Here is a 27,554-nt window from a genome sequence, read left to right on the forward strand (position 1 = left end):
CGGAGCGGCGAGGGTTAACTTCTCCCCCCCGATCGGCGGCCCTGAAAGGGGGCTCTTTTTTTTTTTGGCGAGGAGGAGGAGGAGGGTGGGTGGGGGGGGCATGAGATCAAGATGCCCGGGTCGCTGAGCAATGAAGACGAGGCGCGGGACGACATGGATTTTGACGACGAGATGCCAGGTGAGGAGGGAGGGAGGGAGGGAGGGAGGGAGGAAGGGAGGGATTGGGGGAGGGAGGGGAGGAAGGAAGCCAGCTGGGGGGGGGAGGCGGAGTGTCCTTCAGCCTATTTAGCGACGCGTTTCAACGCTGGCTCCGAGAAGTAGGGATGGGCGCCTGAAAACAAGCGCAGTCGTGACGTTGGCTTTTTCTCGAATGAGGAGAAAAGAAAAAAAAGAGAAAGAGAAAGAGAGAGAGAGAGAGAGAATTTTTTTTGGGGGGCCAAGTTTGGCCGGAGCGGGACGGTCGGAATCCTCCCTCCTCGTGTCTGTCGCCCTTGATGGTGTCGCTGGCGAGCGCCGGTGTCTTGTTAAGGGGTGGCTTGCCATTGACAGACACGGACGTCGTGGTCCGTCGTGGTCCCCCCCGCCCCCCTCCCGTGGTGGTCCGCTTACGACGGATCGGGAGGTTCTTGAAGGTTCTTTGAGAAAATTGCTGGAAATGTTGGAAAAATTGGACATTTTGGCAGGAAAAAGTGTTTTTTAGTGCAGTCGTTTGCGTATTTATAATTGATGGCGGCCAGGCTTGAGCTCTTTTTTTTGGTTTTCTTTCACACTTATGAATATTTATGACGAGTAATTATATACATTTCTCCTTTTGAATGGAATGTCAAGCAATTTGCGGTATTAGATGAATTGCTTTGTTTGGTTTAGAATCGTTTTCATTCATTTTCCATCTCAAATATATTGATTTCTTTTCATTAGATATGATATATTTTACTGTGTTTGAATGTTATTTGTCATGTTCAATATTTCTCATTTTTGGACATTTACGGCCGTACAAGCTACATAAGCACATTACAAATTTCATTTATTTCACGTCTATTTTCCTTTTTATTTTACGCAATTTATAAGCTTGTTGTATTTTGAAACATGGATTTCTTTTGATATCATTTTTTGGTGCTTAAATGATTATTAAAAATCATCTTGTTTACTTTTTTAACACTAGTTTTAGCCCATATACCGTATTATTTATCACATTTTAATCAATTTTGTCTTTTTTTTTTTGCAACATATGTTCCATATTGGATTATTTTTACTCCTTTTCATGTAATAACATTCTAAAAAATATATATAAATATATATATATAATGTATTTTATGGCCTACAGTATTTAATTTCTATTCTTTTTATTTCATGTACAGCACATTATTGACTTTTTTAAAAGCCCTAATGACAAAAAAGCAACCCAGAATGAAGCAGTACAATCTGACACTGACATCAAGACCGCCACTAATAATAAATGTAATATATAATACAATAAAATAATAATAAATTGCTTCGGACGTCTAAAAACGACAGAAAATTGGAGAAGCCAAGTGTCATCGCTCGACAACATGCCATTTTGACGTTAAATTGCTCTTTTATTTCCCGCCGTGCCGACATCCGAAAGATTGAAAGATTGTCGAGGGACCCTAATAAGCCCCCCCAAACCCCCCCCAATTGAAAGTGCGTCTATTTTTGTCTCGACTCTCTGAAAGTTGACACCATTCGAATCCGGCTGCTAGCGCATTGTCTCTCTTCCGACTGAAGACGATAGATTGCTGCTTTGTTTGGAATTAGCAAAGTCGCTAACGCTAGCGCAGGGGTAGGGAAGCCGTATGTGGCTCTTGTACATAGCTCGAGAGCCACGTGTGGCTCTTTGGGTGGCGGCATAAGGCTCTCCGCTAAACTGTGAGCTAACATATGGCAAGAGAGCTGAACGCACCAATAGGATCGTCGTGTTAGCACTGTGGCGTTGACACAGGGGTGTCAGACTCGGGTTGGTTTGCGGGCCGCTTTAACGTCAACTTGATTTCACGTGGGCCGGACCATTTTAGATATAATATTTAGATATATTTTTTTTATAAATGGATTAAAAGAACTGGATTAAAAACCCTGAATATTCCGTTTTTTATAGATCTAAAACAATGTTTATTTTAGCTTTTTTTTTTGCATATTTTTAGATTTTACAAAATGATTTTTGAACTAAAAACACAGAAAAAATGGATTAAAAAATGACAATAATTGATTTAAAAGGGGGAAAATCAGGAAATTGAATATACATCTATACTCTTCATTTTAATTTAATCCTAAAACAGAAAGTTGGCACTCATGATTTACTTTCCCAGGCCGCACAAAACGATGCGGCGGGCCAGATTTGGCCCCCGGGCCGCCACTTTGACACCTGTGCTCTAATGCCTTTTTCATTGGGCCTTTCTGTCATTGATACTCATTGATTAGCAAGAGCGTAGCAGTGTTGTCAAAAGAATTCTGTGACTTTTAGCCCGTTAGCGGGTCCGTTAGCATGGTTTTTCTGCCTGATGGGCACTCTGCAGGCAAAAACGAAAAAGCTTCAGGTGACGTGGCGCGTGAGATCGTTTTGTTTTCGTTCTTCACGGGAAAAAAAATGGGAGGCGCGTTCCAAACGTTACCGCTTTATTTATTATTCATTAGAGATTTTCCAAGCGGGGGCCAAGTGTCCTCACCGCGGTGGTCCCCAATAAAGTCTCACGGGTTCGTTTGCCCAGCAGGGAAGGTCAGAAAGGATTGTGTGGGTGTGCGTTCATGTGTGTGTGTGTGTGTGGTTCCCGTGACGAACACGAGCCGCCGCCGCCGACCTTCGCCCCGCCGTCCCGCGGCGCTAAGCCGCCGGAAAGGAGGCGTCGTCGCCCGAGGGCACGTCACGGACCATTTAGCGGTTCGACTGTGCGGCCAGGCAGGTGCTAAATGCGCCGAATTAGCGTTGGCGGGTTCGCCGCGGGAGACAATGCGGGTGTCTTGAGGATTCTTTGGCTGCTGGATGGGATTTTGTTATTTTGGATTTCCTTCAGTTTGATGTTGAATGGAATGCAATTTAAACAGTCTGATTGGATTGGGAATATTTTGGAAGGTTTTGATAGCATGAGTGCACGCTAATGCTAATGCTAATACTCTGAAACTGCTAATTTAATTCAATGAAATTGATCATAAATGAATTAACTTTTTTAATTAAAATGATATTTAGTATCTTTAAGTTAGTTTTAAGCAAAAGAGCACTTTTAAATATCTAAAATAATGAAATGTGACTATTAAATAATTCAAAGTTAAAAAAGGCTGTATTTAATGTTCCGTTTTTTTTTTGTCTTTTTTAAAAGGGTTGATTTTTTTTTATCTAAAAAAACCGCAATATTTATTTTTTTCACACTGTTTTTAACCTAAAGATATTTCAGGGGAATATAAAAAATATATAAAAACTATTTAAAAAATGAATAAATTAAAAAAAATGGGGCTGTTTATGCTATGGGCAATACGGCCAACTGCCAAAGGCGCAATTTATTTGGGGGCACACGAGACCCCTAAAAAATAATTCAATTATTTTCACAGTGGTCTTCATTTTATCAAAAAGTAAAAATGAAAATTCGTACTGTCACCGATTTCTTGCAAAAACGTAGACATACCCACTTTTCAGTTTCAATCCTACCACCCAAAACCCAATTTAATACCAAATATATCTGAGTATAAGACATCTGGGCACTGAATTGACATTACGGTAAAGATTTGAAATGGATTGTACTCTATTTTTAGGGTTCAGTGTTTGCGCAAGTTACATTGCTCATTATATATTGACACATTTGTGCTCTGTTACTACCGAGTTTTTGGGCTAAAAGAATGCTAAAATGGTCCGTATTTGCTAAACATCAATAACATAAGCAATATAATATGTTTGTACATTTGGGGATGGGCGGAGTCGACTTCCCAGGGCGCCAAATTGTCAAGGACCCTCCTGCCAACGCTACCAAAATATTTGTTTTGGTTGGCCTGCCAGAACCAGGGTGCCCCCGCGCCCCAGGCCAGGCCATCAAATGTTGTGGCGGCGGCGGCATGTCGGAAGCGGTGTCGCTGGACCGGGAACGCCGCGGGGAACGGGCTCGGCGAGTGGCCTCGTTTGTACGCGGACCCTTTGACAAGCGGCAGCTGGGAAATTCTCAGCGGGGTCCGTTCGCCCGCCAAGGGGAGTCCCCCCGCTTAGCGCTGGGCTCCGCTGGTCCGCGACGTTTTGGATTTTTACGTTCGTTGCGCCTGAGCGGCGCCGGGACAGATTGGTCGCTCGGTTCTGCCGGAAAACTGAACGGAACTCCAGTTTCTCATTTGCATGACTCTGAGTGGCCCGTATAAACCAATTAGCATTCTTTAGCATTCAACGTTTGTTATTAGCGGTGTACCGATTCGATACGTAGTATAGTCATACCTTGAGATACGAGCTTAATGTGTTACGGGACCGAGCTCGTACGTCAATTTACTGGTATCGCTAATCATTTTTTGCCATAGAAAATAACTACATTCAAATGAATCCGTGCCCACCCTATTACTACACACACACTTAAAAATACAGTTGTACCTCTAGTTACAAAATTAATTGGTACTTCTTGACATTGCAATATTTTTGCAAGAATTCCTCTATTTGACAACAATGATGAAACAAAACAATCTACAGTCGTACCTCTACTTACGAAATTAATTGGTTCCAAAACTTTTTTCGTAACTTGAAAAATTCGTAAGTAGAGGTGTACTTTATATGTAAATTCTCTAATTCCTTCCACGGTCCTCACACAACTACCAACTAAACCCTTTAAAATGGGTCAAAGTGTCCCAATTTTGTATGAAAGATGTGAGGAAACACAAGAATGAGAGAAAATTATAAGGAAATGATTTATTAATATCTTAAGATAAATAAAGCATGCTGAAATATCTGCCTCCGCGGCCGTTTTAAATGTAATACCCGTGTTTGCCCGCCAAATGGCAGCAAGAGCCTGTTCTAAAAGGGGCGAAAGCCGTCCACTTTGTAGTACATTTTAGACTTTTACGTGTGCCCTGTGTGTGTGTGCGGGAAAATATTTGCCACGTTGCATTTGTAGTTTTTAATTGATCTAAAAGGGCAATTCAAAATAAAATAATGGTTAAGGAAATGCATTTACTTTTTGGGGGATTTTGTAACTTGGATCTTTTTCGTATCTCGAGTCACTCATTTGCATATTAAAAAAATTGTAACCTGAAATGTACGTACCTAGAGGCATTCGTAAATAGAGGTATGACTGTAATGGCTAAATGGGCCGGACTTTTGTTTTGGTAGACGAGGAGCACGTGCGAACGGCGCTGCCCCTGGCGTCCATCGGCAGCTTCTTCTCGGACGATGACGACTCCCTCAAGCAGCAGAAGAAGAAGAAGAGCAAGAAAATGAAGGAGGAGAAGGTCGCCAAAGTCAAGAAGCGGAAAAAGGAGGTGCGTAATCAAGACGGGCTGGTTTTTATGCTGGTTCTAAATCGCCCAAACATTTGCAAGTAACCCACATTTATCAAACGATAAACAAACTAAAATATTGAGCAAGTACGTTTCTGAGGTGAGAGTTTGTATTTCAATATTTTTGTGGCGTATCGGATAAAAGGTGGTGCGGTGGAGGAATGGTTATCAGGCCCGCCTCGCAATTCTGAGGTCAAATGAATATTTGATGAAATAAGCACACATTTTGGCTGCCCTGCGGCTGAGTGGTTTGCGCGTCGGCCTCGCAATGGGGGACCTGGGTTCAAATCCAGGTCAGTCCACCTGTGTGGAGTTTGTATGTTCTGCATGTATGCCTGTGTGGGTTTTCTCCGGGTACTCCGGTTTCCTCCCACATCCCCAAAACATGCATGCTAGGCTAATTGTATGATAAAACTGACCCTAGGTATGAGTGTGATTGGTTATTTGTCGCCCTGCAATTGGCTGGCCACCGATTCTGGTACCGATAGTTCGCCCGGACGTTTGGTCGCCGGACGCTTGGTAGCCAGACGTTTGGTCGCCCGGACGTTTGGTCGCCCGGACGTTTGGTCGCCCGGGTGAATATAATTTTGAGAGCTGGTTTCAACAGTAGACTCTCTGTCATGTTGTCAAACGTCCGGCGACCAAACGTCCGGCGACCAAACGTCCGGCGACCAAACGTCCGGGCGACCAAACGTCCGGTCACGGTCCCACCGAACTATCGGTACCAGAATCGGTGGCCAGTACCCGGTGGGACAGGCTCCAGCACCCCCCGGGACCCTTGTGAAGGCAAAATGAATGAATGAATGAATCCAGCTTTTAATTTTATAAAAAATGCCAAGTGCACGGACTAATGGACCTTCCCCCCTCGAGCCCAAATCCTGATCTCATCAACCCGCCGTGGCTTCCCCGTTTTTTTTGCGTTCCCGCATTTTGTATGGAAACAAAGACTCGAGCGCGCGTGGCGTTCCGAAGCTGTTTTTCCAAACAGCTCTCAGATCAGCCCGCCGTGTTGATTTTACAGTTCAGCAGCGAGGACAAAGAGTTGTTTTTTTTTCTTCCCTTTTTTTTTTTTTACATCTGCCTCTAATATTCAGCTCCTCCCTGATTGGCTAACCGCTGCACTGCAGTCTTCCCCTCCGAGGCGGAACCGATATGCAGGAGCGTCTAATTTGATTAGGTTATCGGCGGTTATCTGATTTGGCTCCCCTAAGAGGGGGCTTTTGTCCTCTTTGGGGTTCCTTTTTTGGAAGTCACCTCCACTCCACTCCCCTCCTCTTTTTTTTTTCTTTTTCCTCGTCCTCTGCATAAATGAGATTTGTCTAGACGGCGGCTGGCGGAGGAGCGAGGGCCTCGGCGCGACCGGCTCCTGACGCGGAGCCGTGTGATTGGACGGCGCACTTCTATTAGTAGGGTGAACAGAAGGATAGAGCGATGAAATTAAATGGGGGAGGAAGAGGAGGAGGAGGGGGGAGGAGGAAGAGGAGCGGGGGCTTTTTATGCGCAGGTCGGTGATGAGAATGACGGTAAAGCTAGGAAGAGAGAGAAATGTGGTCGCCATGGCAACAGCGCCGAGCCGCCGGTAAAGTGTCGGCGGGCGCTGCGGCAACGCGAGCCGTTCCGCCGCGCCACCGAACCGGCGCGTGCCGACGCAACAGGCTGAGCGTTGCGACGTGAAAGAAATACAAATGGTGGAGTGAAAAATGCATGCGGATGCGAGAGAAAGGACGACGCAAAGGCGTCGATGCGTTGGCGCGGCGACGCCATGGCGCCCCGTCACGTTGACGTGCGCGCTTGCACGGAGACATTCGATTGGGGTTTGATTACGAAGGCTTGCGGATGTGTTTCTAATGGATTTAAGTTTGTTTTTATTGTGTCATTCGTGTGTTTTTATTCCGTGAAATATGCTTTATAGCAGGGGTGTCAGACTCGGGTTGGTTCGCGGGCCGCTTTAACGTCAACTTGATTTCACGTGGGCCGGACCATTTTAGATATAATATTGAGATATTATTATATTTTTTTATAAATGGATTAAAAGAACTGGATTAAAAGCCCTGAATATTCCGTTTTTAAAGATCTAAAACAATGTTTATTTTAGCTTTTTTTTAATATATTTTAAGATTTTACAAAATGATTTTTGAACTAAAAACACAGAAAAAATGGATTAAAAAATGACAATTATTGATTTAAAAGGGGGAAATCAGGAAATTTAATATACATCTATACTCTTCATTTTAATTTGATCCTAAAACAGAAAGTCGGCACTCATCATTTACTTTCCCCGGCCGCACAAAATGATGCGGCGGGCCAGATTTGGCCCCCGGGCCGCCACTTTGAGACCTGTGCTTTATAGCGTCAATAAGTAGAGCGTATTGGACGTCTAGGGCTGTCCATGGCACTGAAAGATGAGCTTGGGTTTTCTCCGGGTATTCCGGTTTCCTTCCACATTTGCAAAAACGTGCATGCTAAGCTATTTATTCATTTTCAATCATTTTCTGAACCGCTTTATCCTCACTAGGGTCGCGGGGGGCGCTGGAGCCTATCCCGGCTGACTTCGGGCCAGAGGCGGGGGACACCCTGAATCGGTGGCCAGCCAATCGCAGGGGACGAGGAGACAAACAATCAATCACTCATTCCTCAGGAATATTTAGCATCCAATTAGCCTAGCAAGCATGTTTTTAGAATGTGGGAGGAAACCGGAGTACCCGGAGAAAACCCACGCAGGCCCGGGGAGAATATGCAAACTTCATACAGGTGGACCAACCTGGATTTGAACCCAGAACCCCAGAGTTGTGAGGCCGACACGCTAACCACTCAAGTCAACCCATGCTAAGCTAATTGAATGCTAAATTGCCCCTAGATATGAGCACAATTGGTTGTTTGTCTCCTCGTGCCCTGCAATTGGCCGACCACCGATTCAGGGTGTCCGGCACTTTGCTAGGATCGGCTCCTGCACCCCCCGCGAGCCTTGTGAGGATATGTGGTCGGACGAGAAAATGAATGAATGCTAGCGAATGACAGACCTAATTCCAATTGACAAAAGTCAAGAATAAACTCTCACCCCAGAAACTGTCACTTAACTGGTTTGAACTGGTGAATAAACCCTGACCTCAGAAACTTGCAAAAGCTTTTTTTTCCATTTTGTTGTCGCCAGGGAGGCATCCAAATGAGCTTGGATAGCGACCAGGACCGAGGGTCCGAAGTGGACGAGGAGGCGGGGCGTCCCGAGCGGGGTTCCGGCAGCGAGAGCAGCGTTTTCGGGCCCACCAAGAAGAAGAAGAAGAAGCCCAGGGAGAAAAAAGAGAGGAAGCCCAAGAAGAAAAAACGAGACGAGGAGGACGACGACGATGACGAAGATGACGGGAGCATGAAGGTGAGTTGCTCAGCGGACTTTTTGAAAACATGGCAACCCATTTTTCAAACCAGACTTCAAACCAAAATAAATGCATTTGTTCCATTAAATATAAGCTAATATTTGTCGCACTGAGACAAAAAAATCGAATGAAGGGAACGAGAATATTTAAAAAATATATATTTTTATCGAGATAGAAATGTTGTTATTATTATTAAATTCCCCGATAAGTTTTAAGAATTATTTTAGGTTGCCATGTTTTCGATTTTGATTGGAATGATTAATTTTGGACACATGCCAAAAAAAGAAAAGGAAATACAACAATCAAAAAGATTAAGATAATAACATGAATAGTCCATATAATAATAAAATGTACTCAGTATGCCCAAAAAGCAATAGTATTTAAACCCACACAATGAGTCTGTCATATTACTACTAGTCAGTCTCACATTTACAAGAGAAATCCAGTAAATAACCACAAACTGAAGTATCCAAAATACCTTGGAAGAAAAAACAAAATGGAAATTACAAACAAATCTACACCGGGATGCCTCTAAAAAGCATATTCAATTATTTTCTCTGGCAACAAAAATACAAGATGAAACTGGGTAAGAATTCAAGTTGCCAGATTGGCTGCTTTCCAGCAGGCGAGGAGGTCAAAGACTCGCTCCCCTCCGCCACGGGACAATCGCACATTTGCCAGCTTGGCTCATTCGCGGGAATGCCCACATTTGTCCCGTTTATCGGCATGTGCTTCCGCCCCCTCACCCCCAGGAGCCCAAGTCCTCCAGCCAGTTGATGCAGGAATGGGGCCTGGAGGACGTCCAGTACGGCTTCTCCGAGGACGACTACAAGACCATCACCAACTACAAAGCGTTCAGCCAGTTCCTCAGGCAAGCTTACATTTTAATCCTCCCCTCGCCGCTTCACTGGTGTCAACCCGGTCCAGACTCACCTGGGGCGGTCTAGAGGAGCTGAAGCCAAAGAGCGGGGGGAAACCCAGGGGGTCCCAGAAGGGGGGTCCCGTGGGTTGGGAAAGGCCAGGGTTCTCCGTCACGGTTTCTGTTTTTTCTCGCCAGGCCTCTCATCGCCAAGAAGAACCCCAAGATCCCCATGTCCAAGATGATGACGGTCTTGGGGGCCAAGTGGCGCGAGTTCAGCGCCAACAACCCCTTCAAGGGTGCGTCGGCCACGGCCGTGGCGGCCGCCGTCGCCGCCGCCGTGGAAACGGTGACGGTGGCGCCCCCCGCCTGCGTGGGACCACTGGGCGCTCAGCTCGGGCCCGTCAAAAAAGCCAAAACCAAAGAGGGAAAAGGTACACTTTTATGCACCAATTATGATTTCCAGAAATGTTTATGCTTAAATTCAGGGCTGTCAAACAATAACAATATTTCGCGACCTCTTTGACCTCCAATTCTAGCACAATGACTTCTTATAAATCATCTTTAAATGAAATGAATCAATCAATTCGTCAATGAATATGAATATTTTCCATACCGCTAATCCACACGGGCAAACGCAGGGGGTGCTGGAGCCTATCCCAGCCAGCCAATCACAGGGCACAATGAAACACACAACCACCCACAAGGACTCTGCGTGGGTATCGAACTCAGACTGCCCACACCCGAGTCAGCCGGAAGAACCACTGCACCACGGGTTGGCTGAAGGATCAATGACTCAAAACTGGAGTAAAATAAACGATAAAGCAAATTTAAAAGAAAAACATTGTCTGGATAGGCTCCAGCACCCCCTGCGACCCCAGTGAGGATAAAGCGGTTTAGAAAATGAGATGAGAACTTTGCGATAAACATGAAAGCTAGGCTAGCTGGTTGAACACTAAATTCCCGCTAGCTGTGAGTATGTGCGCGGATGGCTAAGCTAATTGTATGCTAAAGTGTCTTTAGCTGAAAGCTAGGCTAGCTGGTTGAACACTAAATTCCCGCTAGCTATGAGTATGTGCGCAGATGGCTAAGCTAATTGTATGCTAAAGTGTCTTTAGCTGAAAGCTAGGCTATCTGGTTGAACACTAAATTCCCGCTAGATGAGTATGTGTGTGGATGGCTAATTGTATGCTAAAGTGTCTTTAGATAAGTTTGCCATCTACCACAACACAGAATCGGTAACCGCGAGCTAAGCTAATGCTAACTTTTGAATAAATGTCCAGCACAGAGACCTTAAATCTGCGTTTTGTTATGTCATCCCTGCGTCTTCAGGGCCCGGCGCTCGAAAACGAAGCAAAAGCGCGAAAGACGGCAAGAAGAAGGTCAAGCCCAAGAAGACCAAATCCAAGTCGGGCCAAAGCGGGAAGAAAAAGAAAGCATCCTCGGTCCGAATCGCCCGCCCGAAACCCCCCGTCTTTTGTCTTTAACCCGGTCGCCGCGACTAGCGGGTTTGCGTTACAGAGCGAGGAAGACTTCCTGGACGAGTCGGACTTTGACGACGTGGGCCTCCTCGGCGCCTCGGTGCTTTGCGACCCCTCCGGCGCCCCCGTCGCCCCCAAGAAAAAGGCCAGACGCGGGCACAAAAAGAGGAAAAGTAGGTGGGCCGACGACGAGCTGGGAAAGTGGCGGCGTTCTAAAACGAACCACGTTCCAGAGGAGGACGGCGACGGCTACGAGACGGACCACCAGGACTACTGCGAGGTGTGCCAGCAGGGCGGCGAGATCATCCTGTGCGATACATGTCCACGGGCGTACCACTTGGTGTGCCTGGAACCCGAGCTGGAGAAGGCCCCTGAGGGGAAATGGAGCTGTCCACACTGTGTGAGTAGCCCCGGGTCCGAGATACACTACCACTTCCTGGTTCATAATCTATTGATCCGAATATAAGACGATGTTTTTTGCATTGAAAAACACACTTTTTATTAATTATATATGAAGGTTCTATTTCGTTCTTTTGCATCATTTTCTGAGGTTGTAGAGACTATTTTCCATCCAAATAAAGCAATATTACCTTTCTGGGATAATTTATATATTTGTTATGAATATTTTTCCATTAAAAATTTAAAGTTTTGGGAGTTTAAAAGCCAAAAAAAGTCAAATGTTCGTCCGCCTTCGTCTTTTGTTTACATTCGAATGCCTGTGATTATTTCTTCAACCTGGCGAAAGATGGCAGCATCTAACGGACTAAATATAATTTTTCGAAATATCATTTTTCGTATCTAGCATGGCGCTAACTTCAAAACGTTTTTGGGCATCGGGGGTTTTAATTTTCACAAAAATGCGCTTTAGACACGTACAGTCATACTGGTTACGATTTTTTATATGCAAATGAGTGAATCAAGATACGAAAAAGATCCAAGTTAGGAAATCCCCCAAAAAGTAAATGCATTTCCCTATCCGTTATTTTATTTTGAAAATATTGTCGCGGATGCATTGATTCTCACTTTAGAACATCGCTACCCTCTACTTGGCTCTCATTACATTGCTCTCTTTCTATCTCATATAATGACAATTTACATATAAAGTACACCTCTACTTACAAAATTTTCAAGTTACGAAAAAAGTTCCGGCACCAATTAATTTCGTAAGTAGAGGTACGACTGTAGATCGTTTTTATCCATCATTGCTGTCAAATAGAGGAATTATTGCCAAAAATTACAATGTCAAAAAGTACTAAAACTAATAAAGCATATGCCCGCAGGAGAAGGAGGGCATCCAATGGGAAGCCAAAGACGAAGAAGATGAGGACGAAGAGGAAGCGGCGGGCGAGGAAGAGGATGACCACATGGAGTTTTGCCGAGTGTGCAAGGACGGCGGCGAATTGCTGTGTTGCGACACTTGCCCGTCTTCTTACCACATCCACTGCCTCAACCCGCCATTGCCCGAGATACCCAACGGCGAATGGTTATGTCCACGTTGCATGGTAAGCCCCACACAAATTTTGGTTCTACTCAACGGAAGGTCCGAGACACCCAAACAAAAGCTACAGTCAAACATATGTAAATATAACTGAAATTTGGGTGCCCTTTGAATTAATCAAACCTCATTCACACAACTCAATACCAAATACGAGCTTATAATTACGTCTGGACCCATTGAATATTTTATCGATTAATACATTGAATAGCAAACATTGAATGGGTTGCTGAATACTAAAATATATATAAAAACAAGGGTTTATACTATTTCCAATACCATTTCTTTTGACCTTGGCAGCAAGTTTGCTCTATAAATAAGAGCATTAAATGCTGCTACAAAATAAAATACATGACTATACATTCATAGAAAAACTAACAGACTTATTTAGGCCTTATTTCCGTTATTTACACAAACAATGTGTCCAAAAATATATATATATATATTCCATATGTATATCGCATTCTAACTATTTACATTTATACTGTTTTTGACATCTCAATGACAAAATATACAACACGATAAAAGTAAGCATATCATTTTAACTAGCCACATTTAGCATTTATAATCTATTTACGGTATGTAGTACACGAAGTGTATCTGCTAGCTTAGTAATTAATCAATCGTGACTAGCGCTAGCTTCGTGCTCATCGCTAACTAGCATTTTTACACATGAAATACTGTCTGTATAACCCCAACTATAATATTCAACACATTTATGACTCTCATAGGTCTTATTAAATTCTCGAACAAGATACAGTTTAACAAAATAACGTATTCGAACACAATTTAGCAATGGCGGCTACATCTGACATGTCTTGCTTACCGTAGTTAAACTTGAGTTTTTTTTCGACGACGGCAGCTCAAGGCACACGTCTTTTGTCCTAACAAATAAGCAAATCGTTAGACATCCATACAAATGATATAATTATTGTTTTATATGATTTTGCATTATATTTCGTACCGGAAGCTTCAAGGTTCTGACGCTCACGGAAGTGCTCTCACTCAATATGCGGTCATGGTATAAAAGAGTTGTGATGTTAATTGTTGCCACCAGAGGGCAACGTATGCTCCAAATCAAAATGCTAAATAAATAAATACGACATCACTTTCAAAACAAACCTCTTAAACGCCACTCTCACATCAAAATTGAATTTAAAAACGTTTTAATTTTTAATAATCGAAATGTAATATTCTTTTATTTATTTTAGTGCCCACCCTTAAAGGGCAAAGTGCAAAAAATCATGCACTGGATGTGGGGTGAGGCCCCCCTGCCGGCCGAGCCGCCCCCAGGCGTGGACGGACAGCCCCCCGTGGACCCCCTGAGCAAACCGCCCCTCAAGGGCCACCCTGAGAGGGAGTTCTTGGTCAAGTGGGCCGGACTTTCCTACTGGCATTGCTCCTGGGTTAGCGAGCTGCAGGTGAAGTGTCTCACGGTCTTGGGGGTCATGATTTTGAAATCCTTCAAACCCGACTTTAAACCCCGTATGCAGTTGGAACTGTACCACACGGTGATGTACCGCAACTACCAGCGTAAAAACGACATGGACGAGCCGCCGCCCTACGACTACGGTTCGGGGGAGGAGGAGCTTAACAGCGATAAGCGCAAAAGCAAAGACCCCCAGTACGCCGCCATGGAGGAGCGCTTCTACAGATACGGGATCAAACCCGAGTGGATGGTCATCCACCGTGTGCTTAACCACAGGTTGGGAAAAAATGGGAAATGTTAATCCTTGAAACGTGGGTAAATCTATGAAAAGTGAGATTAATAAGACAGTTGCATTTGGGGGTGTGTAGCTTTGACAAAGATGGCGACGTGCACTACCTGATCAAATGGAGGGACCTCCCTTACGACCAGTGCACTTGGGAAGTGGACGACTTTGACCTCCCAGAATACAACAACCACAAAGTAGCCTACTGGGATCACAGGTACACCGAATTTGACATTTTTCAAATCCCACTACTTGACTGAATTCGAAAGAAAGTTCTTGCCGCTGATTGCGTCATCGGTTTCAACTATGCAGAGGCAAACTCTAGCAAAAATCATATTTATGGCGCAATTGGATCTGTCCGAGTCTCAATCCTTTAATTTTGAGATTCACAATTACGGTCTAGACTCTAGACCAAGGGTGTCAGACTCGGGTTGGTTCGCGGGCCGCTTTAACTTCAACTTGATTTCACGTGGGCCGGACTATTTTAGATATAATATTTAGATTTTTTTTATATAAATGGATTAAAAGAACTGGATTAAAAGCCCTGAATATTCATTTTTTATAGATCTAAAACAATGTTTATGTTAACTTTTTTATATATATTTTTAGATTTTACAAAATGATTTTTGAACTAAAAACACAGAAAAAATTGATTAAAAATTACAATTATTGATTTAAAAGGGATAAAATCAGGAAATGTAATATACATCTATACTCTTCATTTTAATTTGATCCTAAAACAGAAAGTCAGCACTCATGATTTACTTTCCCGGGCCACACAAAATGATGCGGCAGGCCAGATTTGGCCCCCGGGCCGCCACTTTGACACCTGTGGTCTAGACACTCGTGACGGTGGGACTTTAAGCTAACCATTAGCCTTTTGGAAGTTCTAAATGAGGACTACTCAAAAATGCCATGTTTCATTCTGTAATGCCTTGTCGTCCAGGGAGCAAATCTTAGGGGAGGACCAGCGCCCCCCGGCGGCGTCAAAAGGAAGTCAGCGAAATGACGAGCACCCAAAGAGGGAGATCCCGCCGGACGCCCCCATCATCGACGTAAGCTTCAAGACCCACGGCAAGGGTGTCCCCCAACGTCTGAAAACCCGGTTTTCCCTACTTTGAATATACTTAACACCTTACAGCCGACCATCAAGTTCGAGCACCAGCCGTGGTACATCAACGCCACGGGAGGGACGCTGCACCCGTACCAGCTGGAGGGTCTCAACTGGTTGCGCTTCTCCTGGGCTCAGGGAACCGACACCATCTTGGCCGACGAGATGGGCCTGGGCAAGACGGTGCAGACCATCGTCTTCCTGTACTCGCTCTACAAAGAGGTGATTCTGTTGGATCCCAAACCGTCCCGTGGTCCATCGGGGCCCCCGTTCCTCAGTTCTCGTTGTCCCACAGGGTCACTCCAAGGGTCCCTTCCTGGTGAGCGCGCCGCTGTCCACCATCATCAACTGGGAACGCGAGTTTGAAATGTGGGCCCCCGACTTCTACGTGCTGACGTACACGGGGGACAAGGACAGTCGTGCCATCATCCGGGAGAACGAGTTCACCTACGAGGACAGCGCCGTCAAGTTGGGACGCAAAGCCTTTCGCATGAAGGTCTCTCTCGAAGGCCTCGCCTCGTGTCCGTCTGCGTCCTCGTGTTTTTTGGACGCCGCCGATTTGACGGAGAGCTCTCGGTGTCTCGCAGAAAGACACGCCCATCAAGTTCCACGTTCTCCTGACGTCCTACGAGTTGATCACCATCGACCAAGCCATCTTGGGATCCATCGGGTGGGCTTGCCTGGTGGTGGACGAAGCCCATAGACTGAAGAACAACCAGTCCAAGGTCAAACCGCCAATCTTTGCTTCTGAAAAACCGTAGATAAGCGTTACATCGAGCAAGTCCATCCCATTTACCGCTACTACTACTACCACCCTTGCAGTTTTTCAGGATTCTGAATGGCTATAAGATCTACTACAAGTTACTGTTGACCGGAACGCCGCTTCAGAACAACTTGGAGGAGCTCTTCCACCTGCTGAATTTTCTCACCCCGGACCGATTCAAGTAAGACGATCGAACGAACCACACTCGCCGTCCCACAAACCGGTCCCAACCGCGTTTTCGTCCCGACTGCGCAGTAACCTGGAGGGTTTCCTGGAGGAGTTTGCAGACATTTCCAAGGAAGACCAGATCAAGAAGCTCCACGACCTGCTGGGCCCGCACATGCTCCGGAGACTCAAGGCCGACGTCTTCAAAAACATGCCGGCCAAGACGGAACTCATCGTGCGGGTGGAACTCAGTCCCATGCAGAAGTCAGCGGGCGCATGGCGAAAGCGATCTAAGGACTCGCGGACCCCCGTTCGAAAAACCCTGACCCCTTTCCTCTTTGCAGGAAATACTACAAGTTCATCTTGACACGAAACTTTGAGGCTCTCAACTCCAAAGGGGGCGGCAACCAGGTCTCCCTGCTCAACATCATGATGGACCTGAAGAAGTGCTGCAACCACCCCTACCTTTTCCCCGTGGCCGCCATGGTACGACCCATCGGAAGAGTTTTCCCACCGACCGATGGTTGACGTGAACTTTGGGTCCGCTAGGAGGCTCCCGTCTTACCCAACGGCTCGTACGATGGCAGCCAACTGGTCAAGTCGTCGGGAAAACTGACCCTGCTGCAGAAGATGCTGAAGAAGCTCAAGGACCAAGGTCACAGGGTTCTCATTTTTTCACAGGTTCGTACCTTCATCTAAAAATCCAACAGCACACGACTCATCACAAAAACTTGGTCCTTCGGGTCTTGAGTGGATGAACCAATATTTTCTAAATTTGATCACATGAATGTCAACCATTGGCTGAACACGGAATTATATTTATGCTGTCCTAGAAATTAGTGCCTGTAGGGATCTGGTTTTGGGGCGCAATGGGGTCTGTAGGGTCTTGTGTAAGTCGTCTAGGGGCCGTTGACAGTTATCGCCCGTAGAAATTTGATTTGTCGCTCGTCCTACTCACCGTTGTTTTGGATTCTCCAACCAGATGACGAAAATGTTGGATCTTCTAGAGGACTTTCTAGAGTTTGAGGGTTACAAATACGAGCGCATCGACGGCGGCATCACCGGAGGTCTGAGGCAAGAAGCCATCGACCGCTTCAATGGTGGGTTTTCTTCAATCCGTTTTGTCTGGATCTGGTTTAATGCTGTTGAATCTGTATTTTTTGTACTCTGAGTTTGGATTCTGGTTGGGGGACTTCCCAATCCTTTGAGTTCTTCACTAATCCTGGGTTCACAAGCGACAGAATCCGTTTCGTCTGGATCTGGTTTAATGATGTTGAATCTATATTTTTCTACTGCGAGTTTGGGTTTTGTTGGGGGATCTGCCAATTCTTTGGGTTCTTCACTAATCCTGGTTTCACAAGCGACAGAATCCGTTTTGTCTGGATCTGGTTTAATACTGTTGAATCTATATTTTTTTTCTACTCCAAGTTCGGGTTTTGTTGGGGGACCTCCCAATTCTTTGAGTTCTTCACTAATTCTAGTCACAGAATCTGTTTCGGGACTTTGTTTTTTGCCCCCTTTTCCACCCGTTTTCATCTACGAAAGTGCAAGAACCTCAGAGCGACCGGTCCATTTTCCCCGTCCTGAATTCCTTGTTTGTCTTTTTGGCAGCCCCGGGCGCTCAGCAGTTCTGCTTCCTGCTCTCAACCCGGGCCGGAGGTCTGGGAATCAACCTAGCCAGCGCCGACACCGTCGTCATCTACGACTCGGACTGGAATCCTCACAATGACATCCAAGTAATTCCGTCTCCGTTCGGCGGCGACCCGAATGAAACCCGCTTCAACCGTCCTCGGCTTCTTTTCAGGCTTTTAGCCGAGCGCACCGCATCGGGCAGAACCGGAAGGTGATGATTTACCGCTTCGTGACGCGGGGATCGGTGGAGGAGAGGATTACCCAAGTGGCCAAGAGGAAGATGATGCTCACCCACTTGGTGGTCCGGCCCGGCCTGGGTTCCAAGACGGGGTCCATGTCCAAGCAGGAGCTGGACGACATCCTCAAGTTCGGGACGGAGGAGCTGTTCAAGGACGAGATGGAGGCCGCTCGCAACATGGGCGGTGAGGGACGCCGGAGAGGCGGAAAAGCCAACTCCTCGGCGTCCTTCTGTCCGCCAGGCGACGCCAAAGACGGCGAGGAAGGCAACGTGATCCACTACGACGACGACGCCATCTCCAAACTGCTGGACCGTAGCCAAGACGCCACGGAAGACACGGAGATCCAGAACATGAACGAGTACCTCAGCTCCTTCAAGGTGGCCCAGTACGTGGTCAAGGAGGAGGACGGAGAGGTGGGACCATCTTGTCTCCGCCCCTTTTTTCGAAAGGATCAAATCCGGAAGGTTCTTTTTAAGTCCTTGCGCCGCTGACCCCACCACAGGAAGAAGTGGAGCGCGAGATCATCAAGCAGGAGGAGAACGTGGACCCGGACTATTGGGAGAAGCTTCTGCGACACCACTACGAGCAGCAGCAGGAGGATTTGGCGCGAAACCTGGGCAAGGGCAAGCGGATCCGCAAGCAAGTCAACTACAACGACACCACCCAGGAGGACCAAGGTAGGCCCCGCCCAACCCGGCTAACTGCTAACGAATCCCCGCCTTCTTTGTAAAAACCACAGCAACCTTCCTTACAGTTCTGGGGTCATAGGTTCGATCCCAGGTTGGTCCTCTTGTGTGGAGTTTGCGTGGGTTTTCTTTGGGTACTCTGGTTAACTCCCCCATCCCCAAAACACACAGGCTAAGCTAATTGTATGCTAAATTGCCCCTTGATATGAGTGTGATTGGTTGTTTGTCTCTTTGTGCCCTGCGATTGGCTGGCCACCAAGTCAGGGTGTACCCCGTCTGTGCCCGTAGTTGGCTAGGATAGGCTCCAGCACCCCACGCAACCCTTGTGAGGATAAACCGTTGAGAAAATTGATAAATGATATGTAAAAAAGTATTACTACTGAGTAAAAGCCAAGATTTGAAGGCAGAAAGAAGGCAGATTTGATTCCAAGCTCTGGACCTGGGCGAGCGAGATCTTTAAAGTCCACTAGAGGTCCAGGGCTGGAACGTTTTTGGAGAGCCACGCCCTCTTTTCGGACGGCGGCATCCGACGGAAGCAATGTTCTGTGTTGTCTGTCTCTGATGTGCGGCGCTCAGAGTGGCAGGACGATGTTTCAGACAACCAGTCGGAGTACTCGGCGGGGTCCGAGGACGAGGACGAAGACTTCGAGGAGCGACCGGAAGGTATCTTCATTGGAGGGCTTTTCTTTAGCCGCGCCTATAGTGGCCGCTGTTCTCCAAAGAGCTAAAAAGTGGAGTTTGACTGTCTTACCTGGTGCAGGTGGGCGTCGACATTCGCGCCGCCATCTGAGGAACGACAAAGATAAGCCCTTGCCCCCCCTATTGGCCAGAGTTGGCGGCAGCATCGAGGTAATAGCCAATGGGATTTGCCCTTGTCAATCAATTTTCAAATATGATTTCCACAACGCTCATGTTAGCGAAAACCGATGTTGCAAGCTAGCCAAATCGTATCGGTTAAATGGTAACGGACTGTTTTTGCGGCTCGCCAGGTGCTCGGGTTCAACGCCCGGCAGAGGAAAGCCTTCCTGAATGCCATCATGCGCTGGGGCATGCCCCCCCAGGACGCCTTCACGTCCCACTGGATCGTGCGAGACCTCCGAGGGAAGAGCGAGCGCGAGTTCAGGTGAGGCTCCGTTTTCGGCGGGGCGACGGAGCCACGTCGCCGTCACGCTCCTTGCCATTTGTCCCCAGGGCCTACGTGTCGCTGTTCATGAGACATCTGTGCGAACCGGGCGCCGATGGAGCCGAGACGTTCGCCGACGGCGTGCCACGGGAGGGGCTGTCGCGCCAGCACGTGCTCACCAGAATCGGGGTCATGTCGCTGGTCAGGAAAAAGGTCAATGCTCGCTAGGTTCTTGCCCTGGGTGGGGCCCTGGGCGGGGCTATGGGTGGGGCCTTAAATCGATATGATATGACTTCTAAAGCCAAATCCTAAAACTTGTTCTTTGGAAAATGCATTAGCTCAAGCCTGCAGCCATTGATTCGACTCCATTCAAATCCAGTCAAAGCATATTTGACGTTGATCTCTGTCAGGGGCACGAAAACCAGATTTCCAATTTTAGCAAAGCATGCCAAGTCACACCTCTAATTAACGGGCTCGGCGAGGGCTTTCCAGATGACCCATCATTAGTCGGGTTGCGCTCATTATAACAACGTAATGATTTAAAAAATGTATTTTGGATGGCAGGTGCAAGAGTTCGAGCATGTGAATGGAAAGCTGAGCTCGCCGGACTTGATCCCCATCGGCATGGAGCTCAAGAAGCTGACCGAAAGCGTCTCGTCGGACCCCAACACCCCGCTGCAGGCCAGCCCGCTGGCCACGCGGCCCGGAACCCCAAACCCGCTCGGTCGGTATCCATTATTTTTTTACTTGGACCACAAGCCGAAAGCCCACGCGCTTACATAGTATATATTTTCGTAGAGAGGACCGAGGGTCCCGTGGAGGACCGAGACGTGGCCGAACCAGACGGCAAGAAGCCGTCGGAGCAGGACGCCGTTAAGAACCGACAGGCGGAAGCGACGAACCCGCGGGGAGACGAAGAGGAAACGCGCCGACGGGAGGAGAAGGAAGGGGGCGACGGCGAGGAGGCCAAGGCTGCGGCGTGCGAGGAGAAACCCGGAGGGGACGACGAGGGGGACAAACAGGAAGAGAGGGCGAGTGGGCCGGACTCGCCCAAAAACCAGAAGCAGCCCGAGAAGATCTCAGAAGGACGGGACGCCGATGAGAAGGCCGGCAAACCAGGTCAGGATCAAACTGGGGCTGCGGGTGAAAAATTGGGGTTCACGGGGGTCCCTTGATTGCTTCGCAGCTGATATTAAAAGCGAAGACGCTGTCGCCGTTGCCGCCGTCCCGGACACCCGACTAAATGGCGATCAAGACCCGCCGGAAGATGTGGAGGAGCCCAAAAAGGAGGAGAAGATCGGGTTCAAAACCAAGTTCATGTTCAACATTGCCGACGGCGGCTTCACAGGCGAGCGTTTCCACGAAGGCCTCGGCCGAGGACTCTTCCGTGACGCCGCCCTTTCGTCCGCAGAGTTACACACGCTTTGGCAGACGGAGGAACGAGCGGCGCTGTCGTCCGGCAAGATGGCGGAGATCTGGCACCGCCGCCACGACTACTGGCTTCTGGCGGGGATCGTCACGTATCCCAAATCCCCCGGTGGCGGTCTGGAATGTCTCTTGTGTGTGTGTGCGCTTTTTTAGCCTTGACCTAGCGTCAGTCACGGCTACGCGCGTTGGCAGGACATTCAAAACGACCCGCGCTACGCCATCCTCAACGAGCCCTTCAAGACGGAGATGCACAAAGGCAACTATTTGGAGATGAAGAACAAGTTCCTGGCCAGACGCTTCAAGGTAGGCGGGTGGCAGCTCAGTAAACATACTAGCATGTAAACAAGCACGTTAACAGACAACTTCACAAGCAGGTTAACACACAATTAAACATCGATGCTAACACACAACATAACAAGCACGTTACCACACAACTTAACAAGCACGTTAACACACAACTTAACAAGCATGTTAACACACAACTTAACAAGCACGTTAACACACAATTCCACAAGTACGTTAACACACTGTTAAACAAGTACGTTAACACACAAACTATACAAGGACGTTAACACACAACTTTACAAGCACGTTAACACACAGTTAAACAAGTACGTTAACACACCTTCACAAGCACGTTACCACACAACATAACAAGCACGTTACCACACAACATAACAAGCACGCTAACACATAACATAACAAGCATGCTAACACACAACTTAACAAGTATGTTAACACACAATTAAACAAGCGCGTTAACACAACTTAACAAGCACGTTAACACACAATAACTTCGAATTATGTTACGCACACTCGGAAAAAGTCAAAAAAGCCCTAAAACTGACTCGAAACGTACCCACGTGTGCAGTTACTGGAGCAGGCGCTGGTCATCGAGGAGCAGCTCCGGCGCGCCGCCTACCTCAACATGAGTCAGGATCCCGGGCACCCTGCCATGGCGCTCAACACCCGCTTCACCGAGGTGGAGTGCCTGGCCGAGTCCCACCAGCACCTCTCCAAAGAGTCGCTGGGCGGCAACAAGCCCGCCAACGCCGTCCTGCATAAAGGTAAACCCCGAAACCCACGTGTTCTCCGAGGTCGGGACGAAAACCCTTACCCGGTAGTTTGCCCACCCGTGGTTACCTTTGGGTGTGTTCTTCTGGAAGCAGTGCTGAACCAATTGGAGGAACTCCTCAGCGACATGAAGGCCGACGTGACGCGGCTCCCCAACATGCTGTCGCGGATCCCGCCCGTGTCGGCCCGCCTGCAGATGTCCGAGCGCAGCATTTTGAGCCGACTCACCAGTCGGGGTGGCGAACCTCCGCCCCAGCAGGTGCGCGCCCCGCCATTTTAACGGGCGGTCTTAAGTACTGTGCCGTAATTGATTTGTATTTCCACCTGGTTTTAGGCTTTCAGCCAAGGGTTCGCCTGCTCCCAGATGTACGGAAGCACCTTTGGCGGTGCGTTCAGGGGTGCCGGGGGCCAGCCCATGGTCAATTACAGTCAGATGCCTCTGGGGCCGTACGTCAGTGGTAAGAAATCAAACCCACGCTTGCATATTTTCAACAAAACACGCATCGCACTCAAACTCGTTAGGTCCAAGTCGCCCGTCTGGTCTTACCATAAACAAATGCGTATGGTTCATGCGGTCTGCCGGTATTTTTATACGGGATCGTCAAACTTTTTAACAGGTATGATGTCTCATGTCTCATCTTCCATACCGCCCATCCTCGAAAGGGTTGCGGGGGTTGCTGGAGCCGAACCCAGCTGTCTTCGGGCGAAAGGCAGACTACACCCTAGACTGGTCGCCATTCAGTCGTAGGGCACACAGCGAGACAAACTACCATCCGCACTCCCAATCGTACCACCAGCGGGAATTGAGCCCGCGCCTGCCCGCATCAAAGTCAGGCGAGTGAACCACTACACCACGAGGCGGCCTACAGGTATGACTTACAGTAAAATATCCTATTGGAAAACACTAAAATAAACTAAATGTAATGGTGGCCCGGTGGACGAGTGGTTAGCATGTCTGCCTCGCAGTTCTGGGTTCTAGAGTTCAATCCCAGGTCCAGACCTTCCTGTAGTGAGTTTGCATGTTCTCTCTAGGCTTAAGTGGGTTTTCTCTGGGTACTCTGGGTTCTTCCCTTGTCCTAAAAACATTCATGCTATGCTAATTTAGCATTCTAAATTTCCCACAAGCATGCTATGCTAATTTAGCATTCTAAATTTCCCACAAGCATGCTATGCTAATTTAGCATTCTAAATTTCCCACAAGCATGCTATGCTAATTTAGCATTCTAAATTTCCCACAAGCATGCTATGCTAATTTAGCATTCTAAATTTCCCACAGGCATGCTATGCTAATTTAGCATTCTAAATTTCCCACAAGCATGCTATGCTAATTTAGCATTCTAAATTTCCCACAAGCATGCTATGCTAATTTAGCTTTCTAAATTTCCCACAAGTATGCTATGCTAATTTAGCATTCTAAATTTCCCACAAGCATGCTATGCTAATTTAGCATTCTAAATTTCCCACACGCATGCTATGCTAATTTAGCATTCTAAATTTCCCACAAGCATGCTATGCTAATTTAGCATTCTAAATTTACCACAAGCATGCTATGCTAATTTAGCATTCTAAATTTCCCACAAGCATGCTATGCTAATTTAGCATTCTAAATTCCCCACAAGCTACGAGTGATTGGTTGTTTGTCTCCTTGTGCCCTGCGATTGGCTGGCCGCCATTTCAGGGTGTCCCTGCCTGGTGCCCCGTAGTTGGCTGGGATAGGCTCCAGCACCCCTGGCGACCCTTGTGAGGATAAGCGGTACAGAAAATGAATGAATCTATAGAGTACGAATGAGCTCCAGTGGATTTCAGATAGAACAATCCCGTGGGCCGGATTGGACGTCCTAGCCGGCTGCAACCGGCCCCCGGGCCGTAGGTTTGACACCACCGGTTTGAATGAAATGGCCCATTTTGGATATTTTTCTCTTTTAAAAACCATGATAGTGTTACGTTCCAATAGTTTGAGAATGCTGACCCTCATCTAACGGGTCCACAAATGTGATGGTTTCAGTTTCCAACGGTCCCCCCAGCAGCCACCTGGACAAGAAGACCTTCGAGTCCCTGCGAGACGCGGCCACGCCAGACCTCAAGTCCTCAAAGGCCAGCGACGTGATCTGCATCGAGGACTGAGACGCTTTCTCCCCACCCCGCGTTCCCGCGTTTTCATTTGCTGACGTATTGAATCTCAACAATTGCACTTTGACCTTTGCCGAGGTTTTTTTTTAAATATTTCGACTGAAAAAACAACAAACAAACAAACAAACACAAAAAAAACAACCTCCGACGAGATGTCAGGACTGAGGTAAAGTGTGACTTTTCCTCCATTTTCTTTTTGGAGCGCAATTTTCGTCCTTCATGCGGTGCGTATTATTTTGAAAATCTTTTCCTGTATGCAGCTCGTACCCGGAAATGCGCCTCCCGCTTGTCGCGACGGTTTTTACCTCACGTGGATGGTGTCGTGGGTGACACCTGCAGGGCTTTTATTGCATCGCAGCGTGTTGGCTTTGTACTTGACTGGATATTTTCTCATTTGAATGTTAGGGATTGCACTACGAATGCGGAGGTTTCATATTTTTGTTCGGGTTTAAAGCCGGGGTGTCAAATCTGCGGCCTACTAAGGTCTTATTTTGACAGGCACACCAACAGGAAGTCGCCTAAATGCCCCCAAACCAAGAGTAAATCACCTAAAATGCCCCCAAACCAACAGGAAGTCGCCTGAAATTTCCCCAAACTCACAAAAGTCGCCCAAAAAATCCCCAAAATCAGCAGAAAGCGAGCCACGAACAGGAAGTAGCCCGGAAATTCCCAAAATAAAAAAGAAACGGTCCAAAATTGACAGGAAGTGACCTGTCAGTACCCCAAAATGGCAAGAAAGTGATTCAAAATGAACTAATTGCCTGCCTTTGACAAGGATAGATGTCCAATTCATTTAAAGTGGCTGTGGAGGCTCATCTTTCAGTGCCATTGACGTCAGATAGACGTCCAATCTGTCAGTCAAAATGGATTGGTCGTCAATGGCGGTCAGTAAATAACTTTTTCAGGCCCACGTGAGCTCTCATTGGCACGAATCTGACCCGCCTACCCAAGTCGGTTTGACACCCTTGCTTTAAAAAATACATCGGGACCATCAGTGGCTTCAAGTCCTTCATGTTTTTGTTTGAAATCAACAATGCTGTCTGTTTTGAAAGCTTCAAACCCAAACTGGAAAATTGAACACCGTATTTTCTCGCATTGACGCCGTATTTGTCGCTAAAAAAATGACGACTGAATCGAGGGTACGGCTTATATGCGCATAAATTAGACGTGACATGTACAAGACGCCATAACGCAAGACAATGCGGCCGATACGGGCATTTATTTCAAAATAGAGAAAAGAGAAACAGATAAAACGCTAAACAAAATTAATTTTGACGTCTATGAATGAAATTCAAGGAAAAAATAAACCATAAGTTGCATAAAACGTTAAAAAAAACCTGCCATTGGTCACTTAGGGCGCCGCCATCTTACCTAGACCGCTACGGACGCACTTCCTGGTTGTACTGCTCACATGACTTCCTTTTTGAATTTGTCTACGTCTCAGAAATACCTCGTGCGATGATTTTTCTTACAATTTTCGCTTCAAAGTAACACATTTGTACTCCCTATTAAAACCATGAATATGGATGTGAAAATTGCGAATCAGGGGGCGGCTTATACGCGAGAAATTGCAAAATTCAACGATTTTAAGGCAATTTTAAGGGTGCGGCTTATGCGCGAAGACGGCTAATATGCGAGAAAATACGGTAATCTTTGTTAGACAGTGTAATGCAGACTTTTTGAAGATTTTGACAGCATCACCTACTTTAAAAATGGCAAATCTGAGTACACAAAAGCATCATTTAATACGGCAATGGGACCATGACTTAGCTGCAAACCCTAAAAGTGTCTTGAAACCTTAGCATTAGTACAAAAAAGCTATCCTAGCCATTTTTTTAGCATGGATGTCAATTTAAGAATGCTAATCCTGACACAAAAAGAACTAAAAAAGGGACCATTAGTTTTGCGTTTGCGACACGTATTATCAAATGTTAAACCCGATCTTGGACCACCATTAGGAAATCTTAACCCTTCCTTTAAAAAAAACAGCTCAATTTTTGGCTTTCCTGCTACAAACTGTATTGCCCCCCCCCCCCCCCCAACCTATTTATTTCATTTCATGCGAACGCCGTATTCCGCAAATCTTTGTTTCTTGCACTAAATGTTGTTTTGTTCTCGTCACAAACTCGCAAATCCTCAGAAATGTGTAAATAACGTGTCAAAATTCCCATGAAAAGAAGATGAATGTCCGCACGTTGACCTTAAAGGTCGACAGCGACAACCTGTTTTGATCAAGAATGCAATCAAACTGAAGTCGGGACGAATGTACTAAAAAAAAAAGACTTCAGTCTAATATAAATATTGCATATGTACATGCTTTTATTGAACATGGCTTCAAAAGCTAGGGGGATAAAAAAAGAGAACAAAAAGACCTTGTTGCAGCGAATGCACAGCTTTTTCTGTGGCGGTTCACTTTTTGGCCTTGTTTTTTTTGGGACGTTTTGATGAAGGCGACCATTCGGCTGTGAAGCGACTGGACCACAAAGTGAACGGTCATCCTTTGATTTGTACTGTGGTTTGGTTTTCTTGTGTTTTAATAAATCTTCAGATGACAACTTGTGTATTGACGTTTTGTATTGTGCCGATATATTATTTGACTCCCTAAACTTTGTTTAGTTTTTGGGTAGATTTGGAAGAAATAGATATATTACTACGGCAAGAAAAATAATTTTGTTCTTAACCGTTACACTAAAGATGCAGTTACTATTCTAGTAATATTAGTCATATTTAGATTTATTTTTGCATTTCAACTGTATTTATTCCAAATAGCAGAGCACAATTTGACAGTTTAATTTTATTTGAGCATTTTTAAA

The 27,554-nt window shown here is 46.5% G+C and overlaps 1 protein-coding gene and 1 long non-coding RNA gene across 10 annotated transcripts; one reads left to right on the plus strand and one right to left on the minus strand.

Moving 5' to 3' along the window:
* chd5 (chromodomain helicase DNA binding protein 5) lies at nt 1–27,296 on the plus strand. Of its 9 annotated transcripts, XM_077602618.1 has the most exons (38): nt 2–178; nt 5,306–5,454; nt 8,624–8,842; nt 9,596–9,714; nt 9,901–10,136; nt 11,035–11,147; nt 11,224–11,356; nt 11,417–11,583; nt 12,464–12,685; nt 13,890–14,099; nt 14,172–14,383; nt 14,476–14,607; nt 15,337–15,445; nt 15,532–15,723; nt 15,797–15,997; nt 16,089–16,226; nt 16,324–16,445; nt 16,520–16,693; nt 16,774–16,915; nt 16,979–17,110; nt 17,412–17,529; nt 18,041–18,165; nt 18,234–18,483; nt 18,541–18,713; nt 18,803–18,977; nt 19,563–19,649; nt 19,747–19,835; nt 19,976–20,109; nt 20,178–20,322; nt 20,674–20,833; nt 20,908–21,228; nt 21,296–21,457; nt 21,521–21,629; nt 21,708–21,840; nt 22,409–22,604; nt 22,704–22,870; nt 22,946–23,069; nt 24,617–27,296. In XM_077602618.1, the coding sequence occupies exons 1-38, from the start codon at nt 112–114 to the stop codon at nt 24,733–24,735; spliced, it is 5,976 nt and encodes a 1,991-aa protein (XP_077458744.1). In that variant the 5' UTR covers nt 2–111; the 3' UTR covers nt 24,736–27,296. The 9 variants fall into 9 exon arrangements, with proteins under 9 accessions (XP_077458742.1, XP_077458746.1, XP_077458739.1 ...); XM_077602616.1 differs by having other exon boundaries at nt 1–178; nt 11,224–11,583; XM_077602620.1 differs by having other exon boundaries at nt 1–178; nt 11,224–11,583; nt 22,707–22,870.
* Nucleotides 293–13,682, minus strand: LOC144075513 (uncharacterized). The gene is made up of 3 exons (XR_013300567.1): nt 13,643–13,682; nt 13,505–13,562; nt 293–649 (listed from the first exon to the last, which is right to left on the minus strand). It is a non-coding gene; the product is annotated as an uncharacterized LOC144075513 (long non-coding RNA).
* Nucleotides 27,297–27,554: the final 258 nt, after the last annotated feature.

The sequence above is a fragment of the Stigmatopora argus genome, chromosome 6 (genome assembly GCF_051989625.1).
Source record: "Stigmatopora argus isolate UIUO_Sarg chromosome 6, RoL_Sarg_1.0, whole genome shotgun sequence".
In the NCBI taxonomy this organism is placed as follows: Eukaryota; Metazoa; Chordata; class Actinopteri; order Syngnathiformes; family Syngnathidae; genus Stigmatopora; species Stigmatopora argus.